Source organism: Plodia interpunctella, chromosome 15 (genome assembly GCF_027563975.2).
Source record: "Plodia interpunctella isolate USDA-ARS_2022_Savannah chromosome 15, ilPloInte3.2, whole genome shotgun sequence".
Lineage (NCBI taxonomy): Eukaryota > Metazoa > Arthropoda > Insecta > Lepidoptera > Pyralidae > Plodia > Plodia interpunctella.
The window spans coordinates 6544486-6566143 of record NC_071308.1 but is presented as its reverse complement, the minus strand read 5'-3'; the positions used below and the strand labels follow the sequence as shown (position 1 = coordinate 6566143).

General features: G+C 35.3%; 3 protein-coding genes and 1 long non-coding RNA gene across 8 annotated transcripts in view; 2 read left to right on the top strand and 2 right to left on the bottom strand.

Annotated features, from left to right (window-relative positions):
• Positions 1 to 942: 942 nt before the first annotated feature.
• On the bottom strand, positions 943 to 2347 carry OXA1L (OXA1L mitochondrial inner membrane protein). Its single transcript, XM_053755883.2, has one exon. The coding sequence runs from the start codon at positions 2206 to 2208 to the stop codon at positions 1018 to 1020; it is 1191 nt and encodes a 396-aa protein (XP_053611858.1). The 5' UTR covers positions 2209 to 2347; the 3' UTR covers positions 943 to 1017.
• Positions 2348 to 3722: 1375 nt separating this feature from the next.
• LOC128675746 (uncharacterized protein) lies at positions 3723 to 6164 on the top strand. Its single transcript, XM_053755389.2, has 4 exons — positions 3723 to 3987; positions 4088 to 4186; positions 4543 to 4725; positions 4942 to 6164. The coding sequence occupies exons 1-4, from the start codon at positions 3886 to 3888 to the stop codon at positions 6130 to 6132; spliced, it is 1575 nt and encodes a 524-aa protein (XP_053611364.1). The 5' UTR covers positions 3723 to 3885; the 3' UTR covers positions 6133 to 6164.
• Positions 5923 to 6907, bottom strand: LOC128675753 (uncharacterized). Its single transcript, XR_008405329.2, has 2 exons — positions 6725 to 6907; positions 5923 to 6128 (listed from the first exon to the last, which is right to left on the bottom strand). It is a non-coding gene; the product is annotated as an uncharacterized LOC128675753 (long non-coding RNA).
• A 10-nt stretch (positions 6908 to 6917) lies between these two features.
• Crag (Calmodulin-binding protein related to a Rab3 GDP/GTP exchange protein) overlaps positions 6918 to 21658 on the top strand; it is a 28620-nt gene continuing 13879 nt past the window's right edge. For 4 of the 5 annotated variants that reach the window (XM_053755350.2, XM_053755349.2, XM_053755351.2 and 1 more), the window contains exons 1-17: positions 6919 to 7100; positions 7344 to 7497; positions 11692 to 11856; positions 12542 to 12781; positions 14184 to 14271; positions 15216 to 15375; positions 16080 to 16271; positions 16682 to 16783; positions 17204 to 17376; positions 17704 to 17795; positions 17967 to 18088; positions 18394 to 18499; positions 18688 to 18776; positions 19250 to 19414; positions 20064 to 20277; positions 20493 to 20673; positions 20962 to 21148. In XM_053755350.2, coding sequence (XP_053611325.1) covers positions 7371 to 7497; positions 11692 to 11856; positions 12542 to 12781; positions 14184 to 14271; positions 15216 to 15375; positions 16080 to 16271; positions 16682 to 16783; positions 17204 to 17376; positions 17704 to 17795; positions 17967 to 18088; positions 18394 to 18499; positions 18688 to 18776; positions 19250 to 19414; positions 20064 to 20277; positions 20493 to 20673; positions 20962 to 21148 — 2403 coding nt within the window. In that variant the 5' untranslated portion in view covers positions 6919 to 7100; positions 7344 to 7370. Of the gene's footprint in view, positions 7101 to 7343; positions 7498 to 11691; positions 11857 to 12541; positions 12782 to 14183; positions 14272 to 15215; positions 15376 to 16079; positions 16272 to 16681; positions 16784 to 17203; positions 17377 to 17703; positions 17796 to 17966; positions 18089 to 18393; positions 18500 to 18687; positions 18777 to 19249; positions 19415 to 20063; positions 20278 to 20492; positions 20674 to 20961; positions 21149 to 21658 lie in introns of all 5 variants that reach the window. The other variant, XM_053755352.2, reaches the window with a different exon arrangement.

The window sequence follows — 21658 nt, the reverse complement described above, 5'->3', positions numbered from 1 at the left end:
GTACCTACCGTACATACCATGCCAACGTAAATATGTATTTACCTACCTACTTATTTTCGTGAATATTAAATTCAGTTTAAAAATTACCTTTGACACTATACAATTTGCATTGAACGTGACAGTTATTGCATGGAGCCGATGCCGACTGCGCTATGCATTTTAACTATGCCAATTTTAGGATTTATCTATAGGTAACTAGTATAATCCACAGTTTGATGAGATTTTACAGTAGGTATGTCAGTGAATCGAAGTCTCAGGTTCGAGTCCTATTCGTGGCACATGAGTTTGTATACAAAAAGTGTGTGTGTGTGTGTGTGGAAACGATAAACACGTGGGATTCTAATGCGATTTTTTTTTCTCTATTCTGATGCCAGCTCCACACTGTCGTCGAATTCAAACAATTGTAAACGCGGACGTGTACATTGCGTTGTTACTATGAGTTGCTTTTGTAAGTCGATTCCGCCATAGTTTGGCAACTGTTTGACGACAGGTGGAGCCGGCATGAAATAAAGGTAAGACATAACATACAACTACAATTACACCGAATAGGTGTTTGGATTTGAAGACAAAAAATATAATTAACTAGATGTTGCCCGGAGCTACGCTCCCGTGGGAATTTTGAGATAAAATATCTAATAAGCCTATCAGCAAATCTTGCAATCTTCAATAATCTAGCAATCTTCTAATGAATGAAGAATTATTTAAATCGATTCGGTAGTTTTAGAGATTACCCGCCTCAAACATACAAACTCACAAACACCTCTATACTAATAGTAAGATATACAAATAGAGCATGTGAGCTTTTAAGTTCCTTTCTTATTTTTGCAATCTTTACATAATTATAGAATAGCTTGATTGCTAGGCTACCTTTTATTTATATTGAAAGTTATATAACCAATGTATAACTTGCAATAAGATTTTTTCATAAATAAAAGAAAACTATTGAAAACAATATTTTATTAATCATAATAATAATAAGTCTATACTATTTATATAATTAAACCTAAGTAGGTAAACCTATTTGGGTTTGGCTTGAACATTTGTCAGTTTTGTTGGATCATATTTGTATGTCTTTTGTAGAGGTCCTTTGCCAGCCCTTGTAAATATGATTTCATCTGCTCTTTGCCTATCGGCCAACTCTCGGGAAATTTTGATGTTTGTCCAAGAATCCTTTGCTCCTTCAACAAATCCTTTCTTTTTCATTGGCAGATTTTCAGTGTTATGAGCCAGTAACTTTGGGATTTTGAAGTAATCTCTAACCGCAGGAACTTTAAGTAAACCAACTTGTGCAAGAGAAATAAAATTACTTGAACACCAGTATACTAAAATTGCTCCGGGAAAGTTGATGGTGAAAGGAATCATTACAACTGGGATTGCTCGGAGAAAATATCTCATCATTTGCATATTCTGGGCATTTAGTTTTGCACCATCAACACCTAGCTCGATTGTAGCCCACATTGTTGCACTTGTGATGAGAGGTAAGATGAAGAATTGATCAGGTACTGTTAAATCAGTAAACCACCACAAGCCACCATATGACATACTCTCAACAGGGCAATTTGCCATTCCTCTTAGTCCCATGAAGAATGAAACAAACAAAGGTGCCTGAGCTAACGGAACCAACATATTTTTCATGGGGTTCAAGTTTTTCTCCTTCATAAAAGCCATCATTTCCTGTGCATATCTAGCAGTCTCCAACTGATTGCCTGATTGCCGAGCTTGAGTCATCTTCAATTGTATCATCTGAATTTCGGGTAAGTTATTATTCATTATAGCCGTATTTCTCTGTGATATAATCACAAGTGGAAACATAAGTATTCTCACCACTACTGTACCAATAAGTATAGTTCCCCACCATGGAATATCTAGTGATACATGCAAGTATTCCAAGCAGTTTTGAATCATCCCAACTGGTGACCAGCCCCCGAGACCCAGACTGGCAAATGTGGGTTCACCATTTGCACTCAAGGACTTCACTGTTTCAGTTAACTCTGCTAGTGTACTTGGATCTGGCACAGGAGGAGGTTCTGGTATACTCTCAGATAAAGTAGGAATTTTACTTGCGTCATTGCCATTAGTTGAAGCAAATCGTACTGATGCAGCTGAAGAATAAACGTAATAAACCTTTGCCGGCCTAACCTCAACTTTTTCACAAAACAAGTTAACGATAGCACCGCGCCTTCCGTGACGACTAAGAAGCTTAAACATCTTTATTGCTTAACGTAAATGCAGGATTTATAAGTTATAAAAGAACACAAAATTACTTTGAATAATAGTATTATAAAGGTATTTCTTTTCGGTGTTGCATTTCTTAATTTGACTTTGACAATGACATAAAAGGAGATGAGCTTACGTTTGACTTTGACTGCATTTTTGTCAGGAGGCCTTTCTAAATCTATGGTCAGACTAACTAAGCCATAGATTTTGAAATAGCCGCACCGCCCATTGATTTAGTAAGTACTTCGTACAAAGTACCTGCTATTTCCATGGCACGGCCATTTAGCATACAAAGATTTTGGAAAATCTTTGAAAGCATATACTAGGTTTCCGAATTTCTGACACGGGGAAACTTCACAACCCGAGCGTAGGTTTTTTTCGTTCGGAAAAACAAAGGAACGTTTGCGGTGGTGTGAGCATTATGTGTGAAAGATATATAAAAACATTATGTTTTTAAATCTGTGAAAAGAAGAGCATTTACATTTCCGAGTTTGGATTTCTGATTAGGTTCGGAACATGGAATTAGTACCTACTCAAGTACTTACTAAATCCATGGTACGGAACCGTAATGTTTGAATCGTAACTTTACATCAATGTATTGTTCTTATAACTGTGGACGATGCCAACTTTATTAAAGTGCGATAGTGATAGTGACAAAACATAATATTTTTTAAGGTTCTGTACAAAAAATCAAAGAACGAAACCCTTAAAGGATCTCTCGTGCGTCTGACGTCCGACCGGTGAAAATTGGTAAGACCGATGGAGTCAATAAATATTTTTTCAAACAAGAAAAAATATTTATTCAATCAAGAAATAATTTTTTTCAAACAAGAAAAAATATTTATTCACTATTTTTTCAAACAAGGGTAATTTTTGGGGGGTTAATTATGAAATTAAAAAAGAAATTCCGAACCTTATCGTGTCAATCATATAAAAGGGCACTTAATGAGTATTGTAAAATATTGCAATTGAGTCCTATAACAGTAGGATGAACAGATACATTCACACGACTGAGAACGACAGAGACAGATTGACTATTTTCATTCTAATTGCCCAAAATTTTTAAAAAAGATACACAAAATATAGTTAATTGCTTGTACCTAGATTACAACTACAAACTTATAAGAATTCTATAAATTGTATGGAACCCTCTTCACGTAAATTCAACTCGCATTTGACCGGTTATTTTATGAATAACAAGAGTGCAAGACTGGTAGATTCGGTATACATTACTGCTTTTTCATTGCGGTAAATAAAAGCACCCATACAAACTTCACTATATTCATGCATTCGTGTTGACACTTGCATTTGAGTGCGGCGATAGTATATCGCAGGCATAAAATAAGCAAACAAAACTGCCGCGACCGACAAGACCGCGGTTTTACCACAGATATATAAAAATCTGTGATAAAAAGGTGTGACACAGTGATGATACACAAAGCGGCGGCTATGCTCGCCTATGTGTGAAATAAAAATATTTCACGCAATTATTTACACAACCGTCAAAGTCGCTCTGTCAGTCAACTTCGATCAATCACACACGTGTGTTGTTTTGTTGTGCTTGCCGCATGAAATCTTCCTAATTTTTTTTTATACCTCGAAAACCCTTTATTGATCATATTTGATTGCTTAAATAATATGATATCAGACTTGTAGAAAAACTGAACTATGGCTCACATATCTTATCCTTTTAAAAAAACAAACAGGGCAGCCTTCCAAAAACCTGCCTCTGCGGTCACACAAGATTCTCGTTATTGGAAGTTATTAGGCGTAAGTATGAATTCTAATCATAGTAGTATGTAATGAAAATACATTTTCTTTCCTGAGTACCGAATTAATGTATATTTTAATTATTTTTTTTTCATTGTAGTCACCAGTTTTAATCAAGGAATTTGGTGCTATAGATTACCTCGACTTCAGTCCTGTAGAACCATATTACTTCGCTGCGACATGTTCAGTCAGGGTTCAGGTAAGTACTTGTTAGTCTTTTATGTACTATATCACGCTTAAAAAATGTTGGAAGCAATTTAAGGAAGCTTTTGCCAAAAGGCACACAGTTTAGAAATATACTAGCCCAGAAACAAAATGCTATTATTACTAGTTGTTCGCCGCGAACTTAGACCACACGAGCACAAAACATTTTTACAAAATTGTGAATATTTCAGAAACAACTTCACTGATTTGGTGACCCACGAACTTAAAAATACTACTGACAGATCCTACATACCTTTTACATTTCATCAAAATCAGACTGTACAAAATGAAATGTATTTTTGCTCTAAGTTGATTTGTAGATAGACAATTATTAGTTTTATTATTTTTCAGGTTTATGATCCTATAACAAAAGTAGTTGCCAAAAACATTTCAAAATTTGTGGAAGCTGCATATGGAGCAACTTTCCGGTCTGATGGCCGGCTGCTGGCGGCTGGCAGTGAGGATGCTGTTATTAAACTCTTTGATGTCAATTCTAAGAATGTGCTTAGGGTATTCACTGGGCATACAGGACCTGTAAGTATATTTAATATAATTTCATTGAGGCCATTCCCAATACAAATACTGCTTAATTTTAAGTTCATTTTAATAAATAATATATATACTTTATCTAACAATAGTGTTAAATTTGGTTTTAAGTTATAAGAGCACATTTGAGCAAATTTGGCATAAGCTAGACTTCTGCATTAATTTTATGTTTTAAATTGTCTGAGTCTAATATTGTGATTGCAGGTCCACAGAACATTCTTCACAAAGGATCAAGTAAAAATTATAAGTTTCTCTGATGACAAGTCAGTCAATCTATGGGACATAGCAACTGAAGCAAAAGTGACCAGTTTTTTAGAACATACTGACTATGTCAGAGCTGGAGCACCAAGCCCTATTTCACCAGAAATAATCCTTTCTGGAGGGTATGACCATATAGTCAAAATGTATGATTGTAGATCAAATGAAACAGTTTTAACTACAAATCATGGAAGTCCAGTAGAATCACTGCTTTTCTTACCTTCTGGTGGTATATTTATTAGTGCTGGTGGAACAGAAATTAAAGTTTGGGATATATTCAATGGTGGAAAATTGTTAGCGAATATTTCTCAACATCACAAAACTGTCACTACATTACGACTTGCAAGTAATGGCAGCAGACTTTTGTCAGCTTCACTTGATAGACATGTCAAAGTTTATGATGTTTCAACTTTCAAGACAGTCCACAACATTGATTTTCCTAATGCTGTTCTTAGTATGGCTATATCAGAGCAAGATGACACTTTAGCAGTTGGTATGGTTGATGGGGTGATATCAGTTCGGAGAAGAGAAAAGCCTGTAAAACAAATTGAGGAAAAGAAAGGTTTATTTAAATTTGCACCAGATCATTTCCAACCCCAAGTAACTACAGTTGATACTGTTGTAAAAAAACAGAAAGCACCCAAAGAAGATGAGTTTGACAAGTTCTTGAGGAAACGATCTTATAGCAAAGCCTTAAGTTGTGTCCTCGCTAAGTTAGGACTTAAAAATACAGATCAAATTGCAGCTGCGTTGCAGGAATTGATGAGAAGACAAGTATTAAATGTTGCCATCAGTGGTCTACAAGAAAAAGGTCTTGAAAGGCTTCTTAAATACTTAAGAAGGAATTTAGGTGACACTAGATTCACAAGAACTGTGATTGATGCAAGTAATGTCTTCATAGATGTGTTTGAAAAGGAAATAAATACATTTTCGGAATCTAATTTACTTTTATATACATTGTTACAAAGGGAAGTGAAAAATGAAATAGAAGTTTGTAAAAAAATATGTGAATTGGAAGGTGCTATTGGAATGTTGTTATCTGCAGGTCATGTAACTTCAAGTAGAGATGTGCTAGACTTGAATGATGCATTAGCCCCTTCAGCTAAAGCCATGGCTGAAATTGTTATTGATGTCTGAAAATAAAATATAGTTTATTAATATTGAATAGATATGTATCTTTTATTTATTTCCTTCGAAAATAAAGTAGTGCCATGTTTACAATCCAGAGGGATTGTAAACATAGCGCTGGATATATTTATTGCTTGCTTATTTGCAGCTATATTGCTGCTAACTAGGTATAGACAGTTCAATACTTAAAAAGTACCTGCCTAGTTCAAATGCTGCAGTTTTCAGCGGTCCACTTTTAAAAAAACTGCGTCCGTTCGTCATACCTTTCACCGCGCAAGAAGGAGAGTTCGGAGTACAGAAGAAAGGGAACAATACATGTATTTTTATGCAGACAACTGAGATCTGCTGCACGTAGGTATAGCCGTATCATAAACACCCTGGGGCAATGAGCTACCATCTACAATAGCCAAATAGAAGATGACAAAGCGCGCCAGAGTAGCCAGTGCCAATGAACTACTACAAAGCCGCAGTCTTGTTGAACGGAGTGCCTGGTCTTTGTTTACGTACTTAAATCATATAAAAATGTATTTTGAGCATGGAACCGCATGGCACAAGAAAGTAGATATGCATTAGTCTATTCTATAGACTGGAAAGCACTGACCTCCATATATATCCAAGTCTGGAAAGGCAAAGGGATTGGTAATCCTTTTGGATTACCATAGACTCTATGGTAATACTTTCGCGCGGGGCCCTTCTAAATCTATGCCTTTGCCTTTCCATTCTAATAAAAAAAGTCTATGGTAAGCAAATGACTGACATTTTTGTACTCTATTTTTCGTTTAGCCTATGGCCGGTTGTTGTCGAAGAATAAAATGACGTTTTGTGAAATTAAAACGAACGACTGTGATTTTTATAGTGTAGTTGCTTAAAATAAAGTGGACATTTTAATTTAACACGAAATGGTTATGCTATTATGGAATTAACATAAATGATGATTTACAAGGACTCCCTCGATTTGTTAACTTTAGCAATACATTGTAAGAATTCAAGGGTTTCACTTTTTTTTTTTATTTTGATTTTTATTCTTCGCTCTAACAAATATTTATATTTTACATACCTAGATCAAGTATTTTTCTCGTCTTTTAAATGAAATTATGTAATAAATTAAATACGTTCCTTTATTAATTTGACCATTTAGTTTTTTTGTTGTATCAGGTTATATTTTCGGTACCTAGGTATGACCCTGAATATGTACAATTAGTATTTATTTTGTTCTTTAGGCCTTTGTACCTAATCCCATAATTAAAATGGATGAGAGGAGGGTAGCTGACTACTTTGTGGTGGCTGGACTCCCTGAGACACCTGAGCTCCTGGAAGATTCAGACTCTGGCCATCTGAAAGGTTACAGCACAAAGGCACCAATCACCGATATTGGTAAGTTATCAACAATGTATTTGAACTCTTTTTATAATAATAATATTGATAAACAAGGTCAATGTTAATAATGGAGGGTAATTTGACCTTTGAAAGTTGTTTTACTTTTCAAGTATATTCAGATCAGTGGACCATTTCACATATTTTTATTATGTATGTATCTTTACAAACTCACTAGTATTATAAATAATAATTGTTGTTCCTTGTTATCATTATATGCTGACCACATTTTTGTGGACATACACAAATATTTGTACTCATAGACAATGTAAAAAAACAATATTTTTTAATTAAATTATCAATGGAGTTCTATAAGATTTCTAGGAATATCTTAGAATATTTTCTACCTTTCCTTTTATGCTTTCCATTAACTTATAATTCCAGTAACCTTCTCACTGTATTATGATAATTCAATTGTACAGTTCAATAAGGATGTACCTAGTTATAGTGTATTAACTATACATAATGGAGACTCTAGGACATCAATTATAATTTTCGTCATGCATGCCATGTAGATTCCTGCATGTTAATTATGTTTATGTTGATTGAGATTTAAGTGTGTCTCAGAACGGCTTATTTGTGCCAATGCCAATAGATTATATATAATTATGTTTAAGTAGTGTAATCTATGCATATTAAACATTTATATCAATATAGATATATCGCCATATATCAATTAAGATATATCGCCACTTTCATTTTATAGTTATTTCAAAGGTCTAGTAGAGGTTTTATTAAGCTATCTCAAGGTACTGGGGTATTATGTAATCTGTGCTCGAGGTGACCAGTCCAATGTTTTTACATTCTGGACTATATGGGTGTGATAATTTTAGTGTAAATAAATAAATAGGGACAAATGACACAGATTGAGTTAGCCCCAAAGTAAGTTCGAAACTTGTATTATGGGATACTAACTTAACTATACTAATTTCTATAACATATACATATATAGATAAACATCCAAGACCCAGTCAATCTGAAAAAGATCATTTTTCATGTTGACCTGACTGGAATTCGAACCCGGGACCACCAGTGTATCAGTCCGGCATGATGACCATTAGGCCACGGCGGTCGTGTAGTTTAGTTACTCATTTTTACCTGTCACCAGCTACCAGATAACAATTGTTTATCTAATTTGTCTTGATTCTCTTTGATCAACAAAGTTAAAATACAATACTGAATAGTTAATTCATTAATAATAATTATATTTTCGAAATTTTATTCTATTGATCATCCTCGAGCAGCCACAAATGTGGTTTTATATCATTTTACATCCTTGTGTATTGTAAATTGATATTGGTGTGATACACTATCAACTATGGTGGGTTGTAATTCTACATGCTACTGGCTGCAACTGTAATCTATCATTGATAAAATTGGTGATTTGTATATTTGTTTAACAGTTTATATACATTGAGGTTCAAGACTTGTGAAGGTGCTTCTTATTTCAATTGAAATTACTGTCAAATATATTTTTACTTAACTTTTGGATTATCATACTGATTATTATATACATACATATTTATAGTAAAACCATGATTTGAAATATTTTAAGTCTTCTAAGAACTTATGTTTTAATTATACTTTTAGGTAGTAATGATTTGGTTTTTTAAAACATCTTACCTAATGTTTAGATAACAATTTATAATCTAGATCTAGCAAAAGAACCTATGTTCAGTGCATCACATTACCTCATGATATCATGATTCTCATATGTAGGTGGACAATTTTAATGAACAAGAATCACTATGATATGTGCTGGATCGCACCTACGATATTCTGATTTTAATTCCAAATATACTATCATAATTTTTTTGTGAAAGTTGTGATTTACAAATCATAGATAACATAGAAAAAAGTGTTTTATGTTGGGACTCCACACAATACCATCCTATTAATATTACAAATGCGAGAGTTTGTGAGGATGTATTTGTGTTTGTTACTCTTTCATGCAAAATCTACTGGTTATGAAATTTGGTAAACGGGTAGAATATAACCTGGAGTAACACATAGGATACTTTTATCCCGAAATTCCCACGGGGGCGAAGCCACGGGGCGCAGTTAATAATATATTAAACTAAGAAATAAGCTTATAAGAAATAGTTTATTTTCAGATGTCCCTGTTATTAGTTATCAATTATCTGTATATCTCTCATCTGAACATTTTGCAGGTTGCTACCTCTGTCGTTATCTGTATATCTATACTACTAATATTATATCCAGGGGAAAGATTTGTATGTTGGTATATCAAATAAAACTCAAAAAACTAAACAACATTTTGATGTAATTTGCCACTAAGATAAGATTCTCAGGAGTAAAGAATCACTATTGAGGACGAGCTCGGGGGCGGCCGATAGTGTACAACGACTTATCACAGATAAAGTACCTACATAATGCAGAAAAATAATTGTCATTTCTGTAATATTACCATTTTGTGCTTATAAATCGAATTCAAGCAAGGAGTCAGTTCTTATTTACGAGCTAATGAGTGAAACTGGTTTAATCTAGGTGGAACTAGGCCACTGTTCATTAATGGTGAAACTGTCTTGCTAAAAATCGTATGTTCAAACCATGGCTGATTGATTCGCTGTCTGATTTGTGAAATTTCTGTCTTATCTTCTGATAAATTCCAAAAATATTACAACAAATACTTATTTTTAAAAACACGGTGGAGATCGCGTAAACATCTATTTTTGAACTGTCCTTTATCAGATAAAGTAAGGTGTTATTATTACTCAACAGAAGGCCCCCTCATTGACCCGTGCCTGATTCATATTTTATTGGTCTCATTGATATCGACCGAAGATAAGTTCATTGAAAGTTCGTGGCTCGAAATTCTTGAGTATAACGTACCATTGTTCAACTATTTCGTAACTGCATACGTTCGTATACGGGTGTTAATTAGACCATTTATATGTAGACGTTGCATACATTTACTATTTTTTAGACGTTCATTATCGGATATTTACTTAATAATGCTTTAGTTTTACGAAAAAGCAATATTTTTCATCCGGTAATATTACAGACATTACAGACTTGTTAAAACACATTGGAGTGGTCCTACTTTCTTTATCCAACCGATCGGACAACATTAACTTTTATCCTATTGGTTCGATTCCTTACTGCGAGTGATAGTTTGCAGTTCAGTTAGCCACTCCTATAGTTTACCAATTCTATAAAGAAACGTGAACTGCAAACTCGCATTAAGGCCTCGACTATTCACTGTCAATGCATATACTGTTGATACAAAATATGTATATACCTATGTATGGTAAGTAGATATTTTGTTTCAATAATGCAAACTATTTGAGATGCTTTCGCTTCTGACTCTTCCTCCTTTTAAAGTTTAAATCGACACATATATTTACTAAATAACTATACTAACAAATGTGATTAGGTACCTACTTTTTAGTTAGCTATTTATTTGATTAAAATAAACGACCTTCAGTTTATGCCCTCGCATTCAAGTTGCATTTAAAATGCAGCGGCATATAGACTAGTTCCCTTATTTGGTGTGGTCGGAGTGGCTCTTTGGTTGTCAATAATATTGTTAGCAGTTGTATGTACTAGTTTCGTCGTTTACTAGCTAACAATCATGTTAGCTAGTAAACGACGAAACTAGTTTGGATAATAAAGTAAATGTTTCGTTTGGCAACGATGATTTCAACACTTTAACGATTGAGGTCCAACTTCAACCCTTATGTCATTTTCGTAAATATTTTCGCAACTCCTACGAAAACAGGAGTTTTTCAATATGTATGTATATCATTACATAGTATGAAACAAAGTCGCTTCCCGCTGTCTGTCTGTGTATGTATGCTTAGATCTTTAAAACTATGTAACTGATTTTATTCGGGTTTTATTCAAATTTTATATGTGTTAAGTATATACCGTGCGAAGCAGGGGCGGGCCGCTAGTTCTAAATATGACCCAACTAGACAAATATAAAGGCTTATGCTATAGACGTTAAAAGTTCCAACTTTGGAATCGAGTGACAAAAAAGTCTATCATAATGATAAATATGAAAATAATCTACAGTTCATTAGGTATATCAAATTTAAAAAAAACAAGCAGGGAAAAACAGCTAATACATTCTATCGCCCCCAGCCAGATCAGCAATGAAGCATTATCTATATTTAATGAAAATAAAAAACAAATTTATTATCAATGTACTCAATCTTATGATTGTTACAGGCGTGGTGTTCCCAGGCCTAGGTGAAACAGTGCCCAATGGGTACGAGCTGTTAGAACTGACACCAACAGGGCTGCCAGCGGATTTGAACCATGGGTCCATTCGGTCCCCGGAGTGCTTTCTTTGTATTCGACGGGGGAGGGACCGCCCGCCGCTTGTTGACATAGGTATGTACTAATCTCATGATCTAGTGATGGTGCAGGACATCAGTTGTAGAAACTCTTTAGGTATAAAACTACAGGATCTGGGTTTCATTCAGCTATGTGTAAGGTAAATATCGTTATCTACGTTATTCACTTTGTCGAATAAATTGATACTACATTTTTCCCGGAAAAGATACGTTTTGTTAAATAAATAAAGTGTAAACTGGAATTATGTATAAAATTTTTGGCAATGTCGAAATGTGTGGACCATTGTGGCGAGCACGAGAGGTGGTGACGCCTATGCACTCGGTTATAGGTATTTTTTATCGCGATAAATTTTACGCGCCAATGAATCCGTTACGTGTCGCTTTTGGCTGTTACTATGGACAAAAAAGATAACTTCTTTTTTATAAAAATGTATAACTACTTGCAATTAGATTGTTACTTTTTACCTGGACAATCTCTGAATACGTAAGTTTGGTCAATAAAAACATGATAAATTTATTCAAATTTCCATTTTTTTGTCTCTTAGAAAAAATCATTAGTTAGTTATTTAATATGGTATGTACTGATACTACTAATGTGATATACACTGTCGTCTTTTCAGTTTACTTTTTTTTTTTTTAGATTTCTAGCAAAATTATTTGTAATTCTGCCAGAAACCTGAAAAAAGTAAAAAACAAAACATTTTTTATTACAATCCCAACAGGAGTAATGTATGACGGTAAAGAGCGTCTAATGGCGGACGCAGAAATGGTTCTCAAGTCAGTCGACGGTCGGCTAGCCAACGTTAACAACTCCACAGCCAAAACCTACATCACGTACAGAAGAGCGCAACCCAGCGCGCCCTGCAACGCGTTGGTGGTCGTCGACATTTGTGTCATAGTGGCCAACAAGGGGGAATGTCCACCGCATGCGTTTTGTATGATCGCCAAGAATTTAAATAAAGGCAAGTTTTATTGTATCTTTTAAATAACTTGATCAGCTGAAAACTTTATTGCACTCACCAACCCGGTGCACCGTGGTCTTCAACATTTATGCATTAGGTATCATCATCCCCAAGAATTTAGAGAAAAATTCTATGGTATCTCTCTAATAACTTCGTTACGAATGTGAGTAACGTGTTTAGGATGATAATATTGTGTTTCTCTAAGTAATTTTGTAAGTGCCTATTTTTTCTTACTAAATACTTTAAAAGGATACATATTGTGTACCGTTATATTTAGCTAAATAAATAAAATAAATTACGATAAATTACTGATGAGTGCAACCTAGTGGTCGATGGTCTTAGTACCTACTCAATACGGCAGAAAGTCTGCCTCGTGCTTCTTGTATGATCGCTAAGAAATGAAACAAAGGGACGCTCTGGTCCTTTGTGTTTCTTATTCAACATTATATGCTGCGTGGGTAAAAAAATCCACCGTTTCAAAGGACCAATCAAGAACGACCAAGAAGAATCTGTGCCGTGACAAATGAATGCAGTATTTTGTAGAAAAACCCGTACACGTATGTACGAAAGAATAATGTGCGAAATCGGGTATTGGCACCGAAAAGCTAAAGTACCTACATCAAAAAATTATTACTTCTTATTTTGGTAAATAGACAAGCTCAGTTTAAACCTATTGAAATTTCTTGAGCACTCTACGAATTGTCTAAGTTTACGAGTTATAGTTTTTATGATGCGAGTAAACATATATCTACCTCAATAAACTAGCAATATAATTCTGAAGACTCATAAATCTGGTTATGATTGTCATTAAAAGTTGCATCATTGCATGAAGGAAAATCCATTTTACTTATGTTTTCTTGCAAAGGAAATAAACCTACTAAATGTGAACTAAAGGATATTTTTCTAGAATTCTGAAATTATCAAGAGGGAGAAGCGGTGAGCCTTATTATAAGACAATAACTGCCCTTTACATACATTTCTATATAGAAAAAAAATTACTGACTGGTTTATTAGAACAGTATGCAATGTTATTCATTAGTAACCATAATCTTAAAGAATTAATGTTATCTGATACAATAACAGATGGCTATTTGTATGCTATTATGGCTATATTAAAAAAGTCAAATATTATAGTGTGTTTTTAATAACATATGAAGCCATTAGTTGGCATTGTTAACCAATTTGACCTCATGAGAAAGGTCGAATTGATGCCAATTAATAGCGTGGAACTCGGGAACTATGCAGAATGAAATTGCCCCAAAGTGTGTCCAAATCCACCATGAAAAAAAGCGCTCGACTGATATTGCATAATTTGTTTTAATTTTTAATATTTCCTACATACCGGACCTTATCTTGTGTAGGTCATGGTATGTTATCTACATTAATTTGTTTCAAATTGCAGGGTTAATGGGCAGCGATGTTTACTTGTGTTACAAGAAGTCAATGAACCGTCCACCTCTAATACCTTACAAACCAGAGGTACTATTTAGGTAAGTAAACTTTTGTCGATATGTCCTTCATAATTTTTACCCGATTATTCATAAAAAAGTTAAAGCAATAGTAGTGAGCATATAGTATTTTTTGTCGCTTTGTATAAATCAAATAAAGTGCGATAGAAACATACTTTACCTTAAATATTTTAAGCTTTAACTCTTTTATGAATAACGAGGTAAGAATATTAGATGTGTAGATAAAGCGTGAAGAGGTAACAAACATTCTTTGTCATTCATAATATTAGTAAGGATTAAGATATCTAAACGGTCGCGCATGTTTGATGTAGGTGAACCTTGTAGAGTATAATGAGTTGATTTGCTTTGCCTTCACGCCTTAACTACTCAATCGATAAATCATTAAATTTTGCATGGTACTTGTCAGGCCTGAAGAATTTTTAATTTCATTATGTAATGTGAACCTAACACGGCTTGAAACACTTATATGGCAATTATGAAATAGACGCTAATTGGAGTAACTTTCACAATGAGCTAGATATTCACCTAAGTTCCATTGACAATCAAAATCTCATCATCAAATATTCAGGTGAGTTGCACCGTCAAATTTGACGTTGATTTTAACCGGCGCGCTGCTGACGTTTAGACAAAATTGCGTACTTTAAAGTTAATGTCAAAGTTGAAGATGTACCCCACCCTAAATGACGTTTTACAAGAAGGTACTTTATTAATGAATTAAAAGAAGCCACTTTCAAGCAAAAGACAAGACTTCCAACGACGTAATTTATTGATCAATGACAATATAAATTATTTATATTATTGAGAATCTATTTCGACATTTTATATAGTGATGATCAGTGCTCTCTCTAACATTTTCGCTTGTTCCCGGTTACATTCGGAGCTGTGACGTTCCAGGTCTGTGCGTTCTTTGTCAGCTACGGAAGAATTTATTAAACAATATTGATTCATGATAATTTTGTCTTCAGGTATCCAACAACAGACCGGCGTAGTTTAGTGTTTCCGACGTCTGTCCCATTGTTCTGCCTGCCCATGGGAGCGACGCTGGAGTTGTGGCCAAACACTGCCACCACTCCGAAACCAGTGTTCTCAACCTTTGTGCTCACTGTTGCTGACGCTACCGATAAGGTAATAAAACAGAAAATTGTAATGCCGGCTCCACACTATACGCGAACAGTTTGCCAAACTTAGCGTATTTGGTATACATTGTTGATTTTTCATAAATATATAGGGACAAATGACACAGATTGAGTTAGCCCCAAAGTAAGTTTGAAATTTGTATTATGGGATACTAGCTCAACGATACTATATTTTATAACATATACATATAGATAAATATCAAAGACCCAGGTCAATCTGAAAAAGATAATGATGAAAAATAAACAACGGCGGTGCAGAAGCGTTCATACAAATTACGCAATGTTCATATATATATATATATATATATATCGAACTTCCGTAGACAGAGAAAGCAAGAGTTTTGTGGTCTTTGTATATACTCCCTAAATGCGAGGTTTCTGTGCAATTTTGTCAAAGTCAGTTGATATGATTGACAGTAATATATTATTTTTAACCAAAGAATTTGTAATACTAAACTAGAATGCTTACGAATGAGCAAAACTATTCCCAAATTGGGCATAAAATTTGTAGCTATTTTTTTCATGCTTATGACAATTTGTTAAAAAGCGACGGGCTACAAATTTTGTAACTTTAGATATTGTCACGAAGATATTGTTTAAATTTAATCTTTATGTACAACGATAATAGGTCTGGTTTTCAATGTCATTGACCCTTGTTATATGTAATCATTCGAGTTTCTTTGTTTTTTACAGGTGTACGGCTCAGCAGTGACATTCTATGAGGACTACCCACACACAGATCTATCTGAAACTCAAATGGACCAGCTGGCGTGGCGGACAGGAGTGTCACACTCAACTCATTCACTGCACGTCAACAAATGTGTGTGTTTGCTATCAAGATGGCCGTTCAGTGACACTTTCGAACGGTGGCTGCTTTATATCCTTGTGAGTAGATTATAACCAAATATTTTCAAACTACTGAGCAAGCAATCAGGCATGAGATCCACTTGATAGGAAGTGGTCACCGCAGCCAATAGACGCAACACGAAGGTTGGATGCGGTAGACATTTTAGGACTGCCCTCCTGACTGACGTCAACCCTCTTTGGAAATGCTATTGTTGCCTATCAGCTGACAAGGCTTTGTCGATGGTAGGATTGGAGTGGTCCACGCTCCATGTTGTATTGTCAATCTATATAAAACATAAATATATAAAACTATCTACGTTTTGAATTTTTTGTAAAATAATTTAGTAACACTTTCTATCCAGATAATTTAATTTGCTCCTTTAATAGGACTGGGACGTATGGTTTTGTTCTAAAAAAAAAGATTTTTCATTACTTTTCTTCTTTTTCAGGAAATGTCATGGAGTAAACAACCGCTGAACATACCAATAGAGAGGTATATTATCCACTTATTAGAAGAGGTTCCGTTTCCAGAACCAAGAATATTATTACAGGTATTCTTTACTATTTGTACTACTGAAGTTATACGTCTATTGTTCTTTCAAAATTTCTGCTTTAACTCATCTTACCATACTACAGAAGAAGTTATAAGTTTAACGTGTCTGTGTATCTGTATGTCTGTCCGTGGTATCGCAGCCAAACGGATGAACAGATTTTGATTTAGTTTCTTTTATTAGAGGAGAAAATTTAATCGAGCGTTCTGAGCTATGTTTGCAAAATGTGTGTTCAGGCGTTTGGAAACCGCCAGTTCTTTTCTAACGGATGAGAGGTTGCCAGCAATCAAGCCCCAAGTCGAGGGATTCTTAAATTTTCAATTCAATTTTTATTATCTTAATTATTAGATCACTTTACTCAAACTAGAGAACTCAAAACATAGTTACATACGATTTTATTAAAAGCTATTTACATTTCAGTTGTCGCCGACGAATCCTTCGGATCGTGTGATAGTGACGCGTAGGGACGACCAACCTCTAGTGAGGAGTGGGGCGGGATTTAGACAGCTATTGTTGAATCTAGGCCCAGATAACTGTTTGCTTCTGTTGGCTTTGGCGATCACCGAACAAAAAATACTTATACATTCGCTGAGGTGAGTAAAGTGCATTATTTAAGAATTAGGTTGATAAGATTTAAAAAGTATTTTATTTTTCCCTTTGAGAATAGGCCTTGTTTCAATTTAACGCTAGCTGACAAATTATTTAAAATTTACTTTAATCTGAACTATATTTTTGACATTTACTAGAAATTATATTAAATTTTTACTTATTATTTCACATGCTTTAAATCCAATTTATATTACCTGTTTTATAATGTCTTTTTAGCGTTATAAATCTTAGTAATCTGGCTGATGAATTACAAAGATCTTCAGATAAGATATATTTGTTTTATAAAATAGCCATTTATTTTTTTCTTGCAGGCCAGACACACTAACAGCGGTTTCGGAAGCTGTATCAAGTCTACTATTTCCTTTCAAATGGCAATGTCCGTACATACCATTGTGTCCATTAGGCAAGTATTTACAACTATCATCGACTTTAAACGATTTTTTTTTTAATTCTCTAAAATATTTACACAAAAACAATTTAATGAAAATATATCGTTCGTAGTTTTTATTTCATTTTCGTAACTTTTATTTTAGAATCTTGAACTTTCATTTATTTTTAAATTCATTCTCCATAGGTTTAGCTGAAGTTCTGCACGCGCCATTGCCATATCTGATTGGCGTTGACTCGAGATTCTTCGATCTCTTCGAACCACCACCAGACGTGACTTGTGTAGATTTAGACACGAACAATATTACAGTAAGAGTGTTTATTACACATTTTGCTTTCACTAACATATATTTCCTTTTTTAAAATAATATTGAGACGAAAAAAAATGCGGGAATTGAACCCACGTCCCTGTCTAGCCGGGAGTGTGTTCTTGTGTCTTAGCTATCGAGACCATGCATTGGGATTTTGGATAGCCCATATGCTATAGATATACTATAAATTTATAAATGTGGCTTTTGCCAAATTCATTCAAGACATTATCGCGTTCAAACAAGCAAATATCTATGAACATTGTGCATGCAAATATTTTATTCTTAAATATATTTTTTTTGTAGATATGTGAAACACAACGGCATATTATATCATTGAAGCTTTTACCGAAAAGACAATCCAAGACTTTAAAACAAACATTAGAACAACTATATGGCAATATTCGACCAGGTGTGTATGAAAAAAACATGCTGACTGTGATTGTCCCATAGACAATAAGATTGCTCATCACTACATACTAGCTTAATTTCTGGACATTTGATTTTTACCGTAAACCAACGAATTACAAATTTTCTTCACATCATTTCTTGAAGCGTTTATTGGTTATATTTTCATTATGCCATATTATTGTATTGCAGCATCACCGGTACATCATTCAAATGAAAGCAAGTACAACGGCGAACCTACCACTAGTTTAGATAGGGATTTTCAAAGGAGGAAAAAGGAGGTAAGATTGTTATATCTATAGTTTGGATGACAATGCTTTATTATGATATGCATGATCTGACGCACCCAGGATCGGATCCCGACGAGGGAACTCTTCAAGGTTTTACTACATGAACATGATTTTCTGCTTCTACAAAATATATATGTAACGACAATTTTGTTGTCTCATTTATTAATTAGAACGAGATGGTCGGACGATCTATCATGCGAGAGATGAGACTTGGAGTAGATACGCAGAGGGAAGTATTGCTCCTGGTGAAGGAAAACATCGTGGGGAAACCGGACGATGTTTTCCTTCACCGGAAGTAAGTGGTGGTCGATGAAAACTACTAATTCGTGAGTCAGATTGGTATGCACACCGTGGCACGAGTAGGATTCGAACCTGGGACCTTTCGATCCACGGGCGGGCGTCATCACCATTACCCGCCACCACACGGAGCACTATGGACATACTAAAAGGCAGACCAATTTCAGCACGCCCTAGAGCTGAGGATCCAAGAGGCGTTCCTGCGCTTCATGGCGGTGACGCTGGCGGGCTACCGCAGCCACCTGGTGCCCATCACCAAGGCGCCCACGGTCGGCACCACCGACCCCCACGCCCTCTTCCACATGGAGGCTTTCCTCGCCTCCAAGGATAAGGTACACTTTGTTTTCTCTTATGAATGACCTAGCGCCCCGTCCCGGTAAAAATATAATAAACTAGCTGCGCCCTGGAGCTTCGCTCCCGTGGGAATTTCGGGATAAAAAGTACCTTATGTGTTATTCCACATTATTTTCTACCCGTGTACTAAATTTCATAACAATAGGTCCAGGTAGATAATGCGTGAAGAGGTAACAAACAAACTTACTTTCGCATTTATATCAGTTGAGAAGTTGGGATTATACATCTTCAGATGTATGAACCCCGGAACTACACTATCTATTGGTGAAAACCGCATGTTCCGTCCAGTATTTTTTGAGTTTATGACGAACAGACGGACAGACGCGGCAGAATACTTTGTTTTATAATATTTAAGGATAAAGATTTATTCAAAAACACAAACACGAAAGTCCACAATGACAATACGGACATACAGGACGAAAAATCCTATTAATATAATGAATGCGAAAGTTTGTATGTATGTTTGTTACTCTTTCACGCAAAATCTACTGGACGGCTTGTTATGAAATTTAGTACACGAGTAGAGTGTACTGCAATAAATGACTTGAAATATGAGCTACTGCAGGCGATAGAAGTATTTACTTATGTGGGTACAATTTCAACTTTTCACTGTTTTTGATATTACAGACGCAACACCGTTTCTTTTCTCTAATGATGCGCACGCAAATGTTCACGCGCTTTATAGAGGAACGCTCGTTCGTGTGCGACGATCAAGGGCTCAGCTTCTTCGACGAATGTATAGAGAGGGTGTCCGCCGGTGACGAACAGTTGTTGGGCAGTGACGCGGCTAGTTCTTCAGAGAGGACCGTGTTTGTGTTGCCACCCGACCCGCCTGACCCTGGTAAGATAAATACTATACTATAGCTGTAACACACTCGAAATGCAGAAGAATAAAATCAATTAAATCTAATTTAGCGTGTGCAATGTGGTATTTTTTAGTTTTAGTAATTATTGATTTAAAAAAAATAAAATGTGATGCTAGCGCTAGTGTGCCAGTTGGCACTGTTTGAATTTTGAAAGGCATTTATTCGATTTTAAAAAAATGTTTTCTTCCAGAGGAAATGTATTCGTATGAAAAGTTCGAGTTGGACATAGCTCTAGTGGCGAAATGCCGCAACAAAGCGCGCAGCGGGACAGTACAGGCGTTGCCCGCGGCTGCGCTCGCGTCGGCCGAGTCGTTAGCGGACGCCTCGCCAATGGCGCGGCGCACTAAGCAGGAGATTGCGCAGGCGCAGAGGTAAGGGTGTTAGTGGAAATAGCATTTATATCCGAACCAATCGTTACATACATGTAATAAAAATATGGGACATATGTTCGGTCGCAACTCAACGATCGGTTTTCACCAATAGAAACAAACGTTGATCACTGAGCAAGGACATTTTAATATAAGTGTATGATTTTTTATACACTTATATTATGCCGCTAGTAAATGCGAAAGTCTAGTTTTCTGTCTGTCACACTTTCGTGGCTGTTTTATGGGTTTTTGAGCTCAGGGATGTTTTTAACATAAGTTTTAACATTCCAGATTAGCGCGCAAAGCAAATCTATCACCGGAAGCGTGGGCGAAATGCCTCCTCGGCGCTTGTTACTCGCTGTACTTCTTATCACTGCCGTGTCGCCTGATGCTGTGCCGGGGGAGGGAACACGCGACCCTCCGCGCTGCGTACGAGTTGCTGGAGCGGGCCACTAAGCTGCGAGTGCCTTGTGACGAGGTCTGTATGCTGTTGATTTTTGTATGGAATGTTAAAAAAATATTTTTGCTCTTCGTCCTAAATATTGGATTAGTCTTTGAGTCCAGTGTCTTTGTTTCAGGATTTTTCTATTTATCCTAAATGTTAATTTGGTTGTGTCGCAAATCGTCCCATTCGCAATTCGTCCAAATCGCAACTTGTCCCATTCCCAACTACGACGAGTTGTAAAATAAAAATGGGATGAGCTGAGAACGAGGCGAGCTGCGAATGGGACGAGCTGCTAATTGGATGTATTTCAAATAAATATATATATTATATATATATGACGAGTTGTGAACGAACTTGCTTAACACCCGTTAATTTCTCTCATATTTATATTATTCATTTATTTAGACAAATTTTAAATTATATTTCGATATATTCACTTGTGTATTTTATTATTGTGTATTTTATATTTTATTATTATTATCTAAATTTTGAATATTAGTTACAGCAAATTATAACAAACTGATCTAGATTAAATATATAGTA

Excerpts from the sequence above, each read along its gene's own strand:
- OXA1L (XM_053755883.2), bottom strand. The coding sequence starts at position 2,208 with ATGTTTAAGCTTCTTAGTCGTCACGGAAGGCGCGGTGCTATCGTTAAC.
- LOC128675746 (XM_053755389.2), top strand. The coding sequence starts at position 3,886 with ATGGCTCACATATCTTATCCTTTTAAAAAAACAAACAGGGCAGCCTTC. Across the intron at positions 3,988-4,087 it reads GTTATTGGAAGTTATTAGGC|TCACCAGTTTTAATCAAGGA; the intron begins GTAAGTATGAAT and ends TTTTCATTGTAG. Across the intron at positions 4,187-4,542 it reads CATGTTCAGTCAGGGTTCAG|GTTTATGATCCTATAACAAA; the intron begins GTAAGTACTTGT and ends ATTATTTTTCAG.